The sequence below is a fragment of the Rhinopithecus roxellana genome, chromosome 8 (assembly GCF_007565055.1).
Source record: "Rhinopithecus roxellana isolate Shanxi Qingling chromosome 8, ASM756505v1, whole genome shotgun sequence".
Taxonomy (NCBI): Eukaryota; Metazoa; Chordata; class Mammalia; order Primates; family Cercopithecidae; genus Rhinopithecus; species Rhinopithecus roxellana.
This window is the reverse complement of record NC_044556.1, coordinates 49,355,447-49,367,782: the sequence shown is the minus strand read 5'-3', so window position 1 is coordinate 49,367,782 and position 12,336 is coordinate 49,355,447. Positions and strand designations below refer to the sequence as shown.

The following is a 12,336-nucleotide window of genomic DNA, read 5'->3' as shown; positions in this document are numbered from 1 at the left end:
CGCCAGCCACGTCGCCCGGCTAGTTTTTTTGTATTTTTTAGTAGAGACGGGGTTTCACCGTGTTAGCCAGGATGGTCTCGATCTCCTGACCTCGTGATCCGCCCGTCTCGGCCTCCCAAAGTGCTGGGATTACAGGCTTGCGCCACCGCGCCCGGCCAAATGTCACTTAATTTTAATAATGGTAAACACAACTAGGTTGAGAGAAATCCCAATTCACATAATTTTCTAAAGGACAAGGCCAACCTGTCCCGAACATGGAAACTTTGTACCCATATGAGAGTATTTCTTCATTAAAGGAAAGGATCTGCAACCAATTCAAATGATTGATCGAAACCAACTCAAGTTACTGATTGCATTGAATGTGTACCAAACCCCAGGCCATGGGTGCCTGAGTCCTAGTGTTCCTGTGACATCCCCTTGGGGTGATGGAACTCTACCTTTCAATAATGGGAAGTCTTGGGAAAGAGCAACTCTCCTCTCCTTGTCTAGTATAGACAGCTTTTGTGTCTAACTCTCCTCATCAGGTGACCTATACCTGGGGCCAAGGGTAGGAAGTGTTCCTTCCTCCAACATCAGTAGCAGATGCCTTTTGTTTCATGTGAGAGAAGTGACCAGGTATTGTGCCTGTACTCTGGTGGTGGCTGATCATGACTTATATGCCTACACCACTGAGGGAAGCTCAGGAAATTCTCTTTCCCTGCCACATGTTTCTTGTTAGTACTCAGGAAATGTGGGAGGAAAAGACTTGGCAAATGGGCAAAAACATGCTAGGTATCCGGGACTCGCGTAGATTCTAAGCTGTCACAATAGTTCACACTTGGCCTTTAAGAAATGATGAAAACTGCAGTGATTTTCTCCAACCAACATTTATGGCTGCCATCTTTTTCTTCCATTATCTGGAAGGAAACTGGTTCAGTGTGTTTGTCCTTCTTTAGTGGGGTTTCTCATGCTTTGGACTTCAGTTGATCTAGTGGCCTTGCAACTTCAGCTCTCTCTGGTGGGATCAAAACAAATATGATTTTGCAGACCATACAGCTTTCTCTTGTCATTAGAGTGGAACAATTGTCTCTTACAGCTTTCTACGTCTTAAACAACTGTAGAATCTATTTTATAAATTCTTTATCTTCTCTATTTCTAGACTAATTTCTCTTCAGGATAGTACACAAATTCTGTTAGCTGATCACTTCTTTTGAGGCTATGAGATAGAAATAATGAGCACCTTGAAGATCCCTGCAAAGGAGCATATTCATTTGGTGCTCAAGGGAAACCTGGGCCCAGACCAGTACTGAAACTCACAACTATCACCCATGGCTCCAGTTAAATTGCTTTTTTTTTTGAGACAGGGTCTCACTCTGTCACCCAGGCTGGAGTGCAGTGGCGTGATCTATGCTCACCGCAAGTTCCGCCTCCCAGGTTCATGCCAGCTCTAGTTACATTTTTACAATGAGGCTCCTTCTTCTCAATCAGCATACTAGTCTTAAAACAAGTTTGAAATAGGGACTGTCTTAAAATAGGCTTCCCAAGAGGCTTAGATTTGCTGGGACTTCAGTTTGTGGTCAAATGGGGACCAGCAGAGTACAGACAGCATTGTTGGTCCAGGAGAAGACAACAGTGCAGGGAGATGCCATATTTTTTATCAACCTCCAAACAGTTAGCTCAGTGAATATTCAAATTGGTGATGAAGTACTTGTTTCTCCAAGCAGGTGACAGGCAAAATAGGAAAAGTTGCCTTGGTTGTATAAATAATTGTGTGCTCAGATTGAATTTGATGGTACACAGGTGCAGCCTCCAGTGGAAAAGATTCTAAGAACAGGATGTGGGTAGAGGATGCAATTATGGAACTTGATATCTTCCCCACCTTTCTTTTCTTTTTTCCTATTTTGACTGGTCTTGTTATCCTAGCCCCATACATCAATATACATACAACTAAGAGAGGCAATATCAATGCAAAAGACACAATATCTATACAATGAAATTATATGATGCCTATTGCTAAAGGTACTTTAACTTCACATCATGTAGCCCAATAAGGTGAATGCCGCCCACCTACCAAGGGTATTAGTCAGCTCAGGCTGACATAGAAAAATACCAAAGGTTGGGTGGCTTAACAACAGACGTTTTCTCAAAGTTCTTGAGGCCAGAAGTTCTCCTTGAGTCTTTTGTGAGGTTGGATGTGCTAGCAGGGTTGGTTTCTGGGGAGGCCTCTCTTCCTGGTTTGCAGAAAGCCACTTTCTTGCTGTGTCCTCCCATAGTCTTTCCTCTGTGCCTGCACGGAGAAAGAGAGAGATTCTTTGGTGCCCTTCCTCTTCATATATGGACACCATTCCTACCAGATTAGGGCCCCACTGGTATGACCTCATTAACATTAATTACCACATTAAAAACCCTATCTCAAAATACAGTCAACTTGGGGGTTAAGCTTTCAACATATGAATTCACAGGGAAACATTTCAGTCTATAACATCAAGCAATACGGATGATCCTCGGATTCTCTACCTATTAAATCCTGTGACATTTGCCTGGTGATGCGGCCAGAAATAAGTTGTTACCAAGGCTGTTATTATTGCTAATTATATGATTAGGAAAGCACACCTGAGCTGGTTTGCATGACATATAGGAAAGAGTGCAGATCAAACAGGTATGAAATAAAAACAGGGGGAAATGGTAGCAAACAAAACAGTGCTCTTTGAGTAATGAACCTAGGAAGGACTGAAATCATGCAATTTCAAGGAAATCCTCTTGTCTTTGTCAGGAGAAATGACTTGACAAGGTTCCCAAACTAGGGAGAAAAGTTTGGTGTGGATTAAGGTCCACACCTGACAGTTCAGGATAACGTGAGTTCTTGGCTAATCAGCTATATGGTGTGAGAGACAGATCAGCAGTCAAAGAAAACTCTAAGATTTCTGGACTGAGCATATGTAAGGATGGAGTTTCCATCAACTTACGTGAGAAAACTGCAGGTGCAACATATTGCAGGAGGAAGAGGAGAGATCAGTACCAGGCCTCAAATCCTTGCTTGAGAGAGGTTTCCATTCCCCCATCTCCATTTCTGCATCGCTTTGGGTCTTTTGTGAGGTTGAATGCAGAGGTGTTGGTGCTTGGCCACTTCTCCCCGTGGACATCTCTCCTCTCACCTCCTTTGACAGCCATGTCTATGGCCTTGTCCTGATGACATCTCCCAGCACGATGTCTATTGTGAGATCTGGCCAGCAGCCTGCAATGCAACAGGGCTCTCTCTGTTCCCTGGCAGATCGACAGGTTGAGAAATAATAGACACACACAAGATAGTGAAAGTTGGGTCCAGGGGAGTCACTGCCTTCTGGTCCCATGATGCTGCCAATGCACTGGGTATACCAGCATTTATTATTAAGTTTAGTGAGGGCAGGGGTAGGTTAGTGAGGGATATTAGGGTCATTTGATTATGAGGTGAGATGGTCACACGGGGATGAAGTAATTCTTTAACATAACGTCTGTATGCAGAAGTACAGTATACAGAGGTAAGAATTTACAATATAGTGTGTGCATCAGTAATTTCTAACAGAGCCTTAAAACAGAAACACAGTCTTTCCATAACCTATGATTAGCAAGATATTAATCAGCAGTAACAGTTGCAGCAAAAGCTGGTTACAAACAATCCATAGAAAAAGGACGTGAAACTAGACAACTGGTTAGACCAGAAATTCTGAGAAGGGAGTATGCCTTAACCCTAAAGAGGCCTAGAAGAGCTGTGGCAAGATGAGGGCATTTATAGCCCTACCTTATCCATATGAACAGGCATCCCTCATGCATCCGTTTATAGGCTCTCCACAGGGGTGGCATTACATTGCCAGAGCTATGAACATCTGCTTTTCTGGGATAGGAATCTTGGTGATGTGAAACCTCCCTGACTGCTCATCCCTTCATAGGCTCTCTGCAGGGGAAAACACATCACACACTGTTGGCTCATTCTGGCAGTCCAACCTGGCATTGTCTTTGTCTTTACACAATCCTGCATGCAACTTTGTATTTACAATAATCAGGAGCATTTCATCTTTTATTCCATAGCAATAGTTTCAGGGGATCTCCCTACAGATGCCATTTTGCAAAAGTGATCTCAAAATCAACTCTGAGCTGAAGCCAGGGTGAGGTCACTCACTCCTTGATTTGTGTGGCCTTGGTGGGCCCCAGGAGCACTTCACTGCTTCTCAGAAGAGTACATCTTTTGCATGGAGCTCTTCATCTGAGGGAAGCAGGGAGGAAATGGCCTGTGGAGGGAAGGGAGGGCTGCACCAGGGAGCCTAGGTGGGCAGATCTAGCCTCTCAATGCAAAGAACATTTACCACCTGAGAGGTTCTACTCAGTTACTATTGTTAATTTAGGATCTCATCAACAAAAATGGTATAGAAATTTGTTTTCTCATTGATTATATGTGCACCTACATAATACCATGGTTTTTGCCTCTTGGCTTAGGAGCCTACAATATTTAATATATCTCTAGCCCTTTACAGAAAAATGTTTACTGGACTCTGCAGAGAATAATGCTGCATGCTTTATGGAAAGGGACACTCAGGAATCTCCTTTGCTAATTTTTTTGTGTTGGATGCTTTTCCTGGCAACAATAAATTCCCTTTCTTGGCTTGTAATGAGTAGTCTCTGGTTGGTTGTCACCTGCAATGAAACAATACATACGGAAACCTCAAAGTAGAAAAATCCTAGAAGAAAACCTAAGAAATACCATTCTTACTTTTGTCTTTTTTTTTTTTTTTTTTTGAGACAGAGTCTGGCTCTGTCGCCCAGGCTGCAGTGCAGTCAGTGGCACTCTCGGCTCACACTGCAAGCTCTGCCTCCTGAGTCCACTTCATTCTCCTGCCTCAGCCTCCCTAGTAGCTGGGACTACAGGTACCCACCATCATGCCCAGCTAATTTTTTGTATTTTTAGTAGAGATGGAATTTCACCGTGTTAGCCAGGATGGTCTCCATCTCCAGACCTCGTGATCCACCCGCCTCGGCCTCCCAAAGTGCTGGGATTACAGGCGTGAGCCACTGTTCCCGGCTCTCTCTCTCTCTCTAGAGACCATCCTGGCCAGCATGGTGAAACCCCATCTCTACTAAAAATACAAAAATTAGATGGGGGTGGTGGTGCGTGCCTGTAATTCCGGCTACTTGGGAGGCTGAGATAGGAGAATTGCTTGAACCAGAGAGTAAGAGGTGGCGATCATCACTCCAGCCGCGAGGGAGTGAGAGGGAGAGGGAGAGGGAGAGGGAGAGGGAGAAAGAGAGAAAGAGAGAGAGAGAGAGAGATCCCAGAATCCTGGAGGACCTTGATTTAGGTCCTCATGTCCTAGGCGAGACACCGAACAGAGGAGGGTAAAGTTGGTCTCACTCTGCATTTCCAGGAGCATGTGCTGGACAGAAGAAACTTGCCACCGGTTCAAGCATTCTTAAAGTGGAAGAAATGCTCCATAGGACAGGTTCGAACCACTCACCTCCAAACTTGGAAGCAAGCACACCACCCGACTGCGACACTCGGATGGACAGTCAACTGTCGCTCCGGCCTCACTTTGCAGAGCACGCGCCCATCCAACGCTAGGCGGAGCCACTGCCTTTTGTAGAACAATTGTGCAGGCTCCAAAGCCTTAGAAAACCGGAGAGGTGCATCTTGCCGGCTACGATTGAAACCCGTGCATTGAATGATTCCGAAGCTAGGAGGGCAGCGGAATGGCCTTCGCCCCGTCCTGCCGCTCGCCGGCGTCAGAGCCAGCGTCCGGGGAAAAGCCCGGGTTCGCGACTTCCCAAAGGAAGCAGAACGCCCGTGGGCTCTAGTGATGGCTCTTCCCGTTCTTGGCTCCGCCTTCACCCGACTCTACGCCGCTTGAGCCCCACTTGCTCAACTCGGCTTCGGTCGGTGGGGCGGGAGAGAGAAAGGGTGAAAAGCAGAAATACGGAGAGGCGGGAGAGAAGCAGAGGAGGTGCAGATGAGGACAGCGAGACCACCCAAGAGAGGCCGGTGCAGGGAGGCCCAGGCTGGAGTGGAGGAGATGAGAATTATTCTCGTCCCATATTAGGATTGGGAGGAAGGGAGGGAAAAGCAGAGCGGGCATGAAAGGGAGAAAAACGTGAACCCCCTGTGGCTGGCTGGGAACAAAGCCGCCTAATAATCGAAATGTATTGACGTCAAAACTGCTAGAGCAAGCGCAGGAATCGCCGCTTGGCTTGTGGCTCGCCGTGATCGTATAGTGGTTAGTACTCTGCGTTGTGGCCGCAGCAACCTCGGTTCGAATCCGAGTCACGGCAACGTTGTTCGTCCAGGTAGTCACCTGGTCCATTTTGCTCCCCGCAACCAGGCGCGTCAGGGTAAGGCAGAAATGTCTTCTGCAACATTCTCTTCCAACAACTTTAGGGTGCCGTTTTAATTTCTAAATCTATGGCATATCAAATACATCTCCTGACCACAGCAAGCTTAGCATCTACTAATGTCCTGATCCCCAGAAAGCTTCTCTATAGTGTAAACACACTGGCAAGAGTTACTTCTCTGCTGTTCAACACCTAAGGGCCCTGTGCCTCCCTCCATTTCTTCCCTACTCCTCTCTTACTGCGTCTCTTTCTCTGTCCTTCTCTCTCTCCTCCGGTACAGCTGAGAATCCCAGAGACACCTGACACAGAAAAGTGGACAGGTGCAGTCTAATCTATGTCCAAGAACCCAGGTTCTGTGTTGAAAATCTACCTCAGCCCTTGCCTGACCTTGGGTAAGTATCTTAAATTTTATGTGCCTCAACATTTTTCTGTGGAAGGATGGGCCACTTCGCGAACTCTGCCTTACACTGCTGTTGTCAGACATGCCTGGATTTACTGACTATTCAATCAATAATGTAATCACTAGAATTATAAAAATCATTGTCATTGTTCTCTGCCTTATTTGTGAACAATCACTCTCCAGATTGTTTTCACTTTACCTTTGCTTCTTCTAGAACTTCACGTAGATGAAATCACAGTGCATCTACTCTGTTCTATGTGCTTCTTTCTCTCTGTATAATGTCTCTGGCTCTATCCATTGCTGAGTGTTGCACATGTTCATTCCTCTTTCATTGCTGAGTAGTATTCCATTGCAGGGAAATAGCACAGTTTTTTTTGCCATTCCCACCCCACCTCTACCCCTATAATGAGCATTTGGGTATTGGCTATTCCGAATAAACCGGTATTGGTTATTCTGAATAAACCGGTATTGGCTGTTCTGAATAAACCTGCTTTGAACATTCTTCCCAAAACAGATATTGAGGGTGTCTGTTTTCATGTCTCTTGGGGGAAAACTTAGGTGCAGAATTATGAATACCAAAGAGTGGGATATGTTCAAGTTCATGAAAACTGACAAAACTTGTCCCAAAGTAGTAGTGTCATTTTACATTTCCACCAATGACGTGTGAGAGTCGTGGTTGTTCTTCATCTTCTCCAAAATTGGATATTTCCTCTCCTTATAAATTTAGCCATGCTACTGGGAGTTATAGTGGTGTCTCAATGTGGTTTTAATTTCCATTTTCCTGATAGCCAATAATATTGAGCACTCTTTTATGTGCTTTGTTGACCATGTGTGTACCTCTTATTCTAAAGTATCTGTTCAAGTCTTTTACCCATCTAGCACATTTGGGTTGATTTTTTTTTTTTAATTTCCAGTTAGGAAGATCTCACCATACATTATAGTTACAGGGTTTGGGGGTCAAATAGCTTTTGTGACTATTTTCTCCTCATCTGAGGCTGGCTTGTTTCTTCATTTTCTATGTGGCGTCTTCTGATGAGAAGATATGGCTAATGTTCATGAAATCGAATTTATCAAGTCTTTCCTTTTTACATGTTTTTTTCTGTGCCCTGTTTAATAAATCTCATCTACTAACAAGTCACAAAGTATACTTGAAATGCTTTATACCTTTAGCTTTTAAGTTTTGGTCTATAATGTGCCTCAAGTTACTTTCGAGTGTAATGTGAGGAAGAAATAACCTTTTTGGTCTCCCTCTTCCCCCATGTGAAAGTCCATTAATTGAAACTATTTCTTTTGCCTCATTGAACTGCTTTTATTGAAAACCTGTGGCTAGTCATGGTGGCTCGGGCCTGTAATCCCAGCACTGTGAGAGGCTGAGGCTGGTAAGTCACTTGAGCCCAGGAGTTGGAGACCAGTCTGGGCAACATGGCAAAATCTCATGTCTACTAAAATGTGCCTGTAGTATGAGCTACCTGGGAGGCTGAGGCAGGAAGATCCCTTCAGCCTGGGAAGCAGAGTGAGACCTTGTCTCAGGAAATGAAACAAAATTAACAAACAAAAAACCTATGGACCATATATCTGTGGGTCAATTTCAGGTCTCCCAAGTCAGTCTGGTGATGTACTAGTGTCTCCCAATGCCACTTGCACACTGCCTTGTTTATAACAGCTTAGAGTGAGTCTGAAAGTCAAGTTGTGCAAGTCCTCTGGTTTTGTTCTTTTTCACACAGCACAATAACCTTTGAAATAGGTCATAATTCATGTAACCATCACATAGATCAAGATATGCTGTCACTTCATCCTTCTCATTTCAGTGTGGGACACATGTCCTCGCTCACCTATGCTGATCGCCCCCTTGGGGCCAAGGATCCTCTCTTCTACCCTCTGACGAAAATAAATCTCCAGTTGTCTGCAGGGAGGATGAACACGCAAAAAGTCCACAACACACTCAGCACAAAATCCAGATTTTAGTGGTGGGGTTTGTTGGAAGGAAACTCATGTTTCAGGCCTTTCCAAATCTTAGGAAAAGTTTTCTTTATTTCTAACTGTGAAACGTACAAAGCTTTGGGTCATTTATAATTTCTTATTCTTCTAGAAAGATCACAGGAGACCTAATGTTTGTGTCCCCCCAAAATGCCTTGATTGAAACTCTAACCTTCCCCCACCCACCCCTGGAAAGTGTTAAAATTAGGAGGAGGGGCCTTTGGGAGGTAATTAGATCCAGAAGGTGGAGTCCTCCTGAGTGGGATTAGTGCCTCTATAAAAGGGACACTAGAGAGCTCTCTCTGCCTCTTTCAGCCACCTGTAGATGCAATGGGAAGATGGCATCTACAAGCAGGAAGAGGTTCCTCACCATAACCCTACCATGCTGGCACCTTAATCTTAGACTTCCAAACTCCAGAACTGTGAGAAATGTCTGCTGTGGATGAGCCACCCAGTTTATGGTACATTGTTATAGAAGCTCCAACTAAGACAGAGAAGGAGTCCCATGGAGGGTGTCTAATTTCTGATGCTGGTCATTGAGTTCTTCGAGTGGGATGTTGCAAATTAGAAACTGAGGGAGAACTGACCTTTCCTGCATATGAAAGAAGACAGTGGAGAGGCAGGGATACAGAATGGGGAAGAATAAGCTGGTACCAGAAAACTGATTTCAGGGTCGGGCACTTGAATGTCTGATTTTGGAGAAAGAGAAGACACTGGTGGGTGTATCCAGAGAAGAAGACCTTCAGTGGAAACAGCAGATGTTTAAAAGCCATTCGATTACGTCTTTCACTTGTTTGTATGTAGACCCTCTTTTCCTATCTTTGTAAGTGTGGCACAGGTGAACTGGATGCGTTTGTCCAATGTGTTTTTGGAATGCATGTGTAAATAAAAATGACTGTGTCATACCTCAGATACTCACCCCGGAACCTCCTAGACTCCCCTTACGCTCTGCGAAATGCGCATTGAAAGTACAACAGGCCAGTCGTGGGGATTAATTTTTATTGCACATTTCTAGGAAGAGGGAGGAGGAGGAAGAGTGGGACAGTTACAGCAACCGTTGCTATACTCTTACCGAATACATGCTTCTCAACAGATCAACCCTTACTTCAAATAAGAGCAGTTGGAACAAGAAAAGGTGTTCAGTTGTATCCTTGGAATCCACGGAAATCCTGGGTAGGGAAGCTCGAGTACCACCAACTGGAAAGAAGGGGATGCCTACTAGCTGATTGGGGCCCATTGTCGTAGGCTTTGTCCACTTTGGCAAACAGGAGACAGGGACTCAACTCACCTTTGCCAGCCACTGGAGGACCGGGAGGGAGGACCTTCAGAGGAGGTTAGTTCGACTTCATGGTGACTTTAGATCCTGAAACCTCACAGGATTTTTCTTCTCTTCCCTTTGATCTCTCTTCCGCTAAGCCAACCGGACAGGACTCACTGCCTTTCTTTCTGGTCAGAAAGGGGTCCCTTGCCGACAGGACCGAAGTAAGCAGCTTGTTTCCCCTACGTGTCCTTTTGGGCCTGGGCTTCTTGGGAGCTTATGCTGACTGGAGACCTACCTCGGGGCGAGTGGGACCAGCAGGAGCCGGGAAGGGTGGGAAGGGTGCGCACCGGGGTGGAGGTTGAGCGTCAGGGGGTCGGGAACCACAGTCACACTCTCCCCTTCCCCGTGCACCGCGCACCTGCCCCTTAGGATGCGGAAAGAAGTGGCCCCTAAGGCTTCTCTGCAGGCCCAACCGAAACAGGCCTGAAGTTCCAGGAGGGGCAAGAGGATCCTCCTTGAGCGAACCCAGCCTTCGACCTGGCTGGCCCTGGTCAACAGGCTCGGAGGAGGCCGGTTTGGAGGATAGAACGGAAGGAAAGACCTAAAGGTAGAAACTCATGATGTCGAGATGTTAAAAGCCACAAATCCTAAGGTCAACTGTGCCGGGGAGGGAGGGGCTCTCCAGCTGGATCGACCCCTGAGCCTTCATCTGGAAAGTCCTCTGCACAAGCTCAGAGAGCAGGACTAGGCCCACCAATACTCAACAAGGGGCAACTTCAGCCTCACACGCCTTCCCCATTCCCGCTGGGACACTAGGCCACGACTGGGGGAAGCCGGGAGGGAGAATGTTAACCCCTGGCATCTATCTAGTCAGCGGAGGCGACGGATGCTGCTAAACACCTTACAATCCACCGGAGGGCCCTCCCCCACCCCGAAGTAGGTATTCCGCGGAGGTGGAGAAATTCACGTGTAGATCGATGCCACGCACTTGGCCGATGGGAAATCACGAATTGATTACCAGTTCGATCTTGGCTCTGAGGAAAAATTTCAAGCGTCAGTTTGTACCACCAACTGGAAAGACGGGGATGCCTACTAGACTGGACGCCTACGGAAACCAGCCTGTCTCGGTTTCCGCATCCGTCTGAGTCCTTTATTATGTCGGGAATGCCAAGGTCTGAGTCCTTTATGATGTTCGGGGTGCCCCGGTCTCACCCCGGGAGCCTCCTCGCTCCTGCCTGCTCCTGGCTACCCAGTGCGAGGCTCTGGCCCCGGCGACCCGCTACTGTCTCTCCATGCGCTGCCGCTTCGCAAAGGCACATCTCTAGGTCAGTGGTCAGGTTCTGCCGGGACTCTGCAACTCGCTCCGGGACTCGTGGCTTTGGTGAGCCTCGCGGAGTGCCGGGTGCGTCGCTTGCGTTCTCCTCTTTTGGAGAAAGGAGGGAGGGAACGGCCTTGTGAGAGGACTCCAGGAGCGACCAGTGACCCCCACAAGTCCCAAGTCTTCCCAGCGCACAGGGAAACTGTCACTTCAGTGGCAAGAAGGTTGAAAATGCCCCATCCTGTGCGTCCCAGGTGGTCTAGTGGCTAGGATAGCGCTTTCCCCGGCGCAGTCCCCGGTTCGATTACCAGTCAGGGAATCGTTTTGCACTGACCGCCATCCCGCAGGAATCTTCCTTTACGCCGCTGTAAGCGGGCCTTCTCCAAGGGCCGGAGACAGAACAGTCTCCGCAGTGAGGTGCAAACCCTGGCGAAGGAGGCAAGTCCTGGTGGGTCACCTCTCATGACGCAGCGCTCTTATTTACCTCCGTGTCTGTCATCCCCACAAGCGGCTTTACAGAGCGACTGGGCGTCTCGCTCAGGTGTACACCGCCGTGCAGGGATGCCAGCCCTCCTGGAGCTGCACCCAAGAAGCCCACCGTCTTTGCCACCTCCGCCATCCCAGAGGCGCCGATCGGGCTGAGCTGCGAATAACTAAGAGAGAGGCCAAGGCAAGTCGTGGCGTTTGTCCGTGCCGCAAGTTGTCAGCTGACACGGGACGGTCAGCGGAGCCTCCTCACCTCCGTTCGCAGGTAACGTGCTTCTTAGGCCTTCAGAAGAAGCGACTGGAGGAGATGCCTGCGAGGTTGTAAGTGGGGTGAGCGGCGGGTGAGGTCCTCCAAGACCGCCCGTTTGTAGACTGAGCAGTAAAGGTAGGCGATATTTGCTGACCCAACAAAGACAGCAGGTGGAGTAGGCACAAATGGAAAACTGTGGCCGGTGCCCTAAGCAGAAGGCAGGTGTGAAAATCAGCAGTAGGACGACAAAGCGATGGTACCACAAATCCCACAGTGTCTACACTCTACCAAGCACTTGCGCACGCTCCCCC

The 12,336-nt window shown here is 47.3% G+C and overlaps 1 protein-coding gene and 1 non-coding gene across 2 annotated transcripts in view; one reads left to right on the top strand and one right to left on the bottom strand.

Moving 5' to 3' along the window:
• LOC104678682 (myomegalin-like) overlaps positions 1-1,470 on the bottom strand; it is a 38,803-nt gene extending 37,333 nt beyond the window's left edge. The window contains 1 exon segment of the mRNA XM_030934920.1: positions 1,435-1,470. Within this exon segment, the coding sequence (XP_030790780.1) occupies positions 1,435-1,470 (36 nt within the window).
• A 4,731-nt stretch (positions 1,471-6,201) lies between these two features.
• Positions 6,202-6,273, top strand: TRNAH-GUG. The gene has a single exon. It is a non-coding gene; the product is annotated as a tRNA-His (tRNA).
• Positions 6,274-12,336: the final 6,063 nt, after the last annotated feature.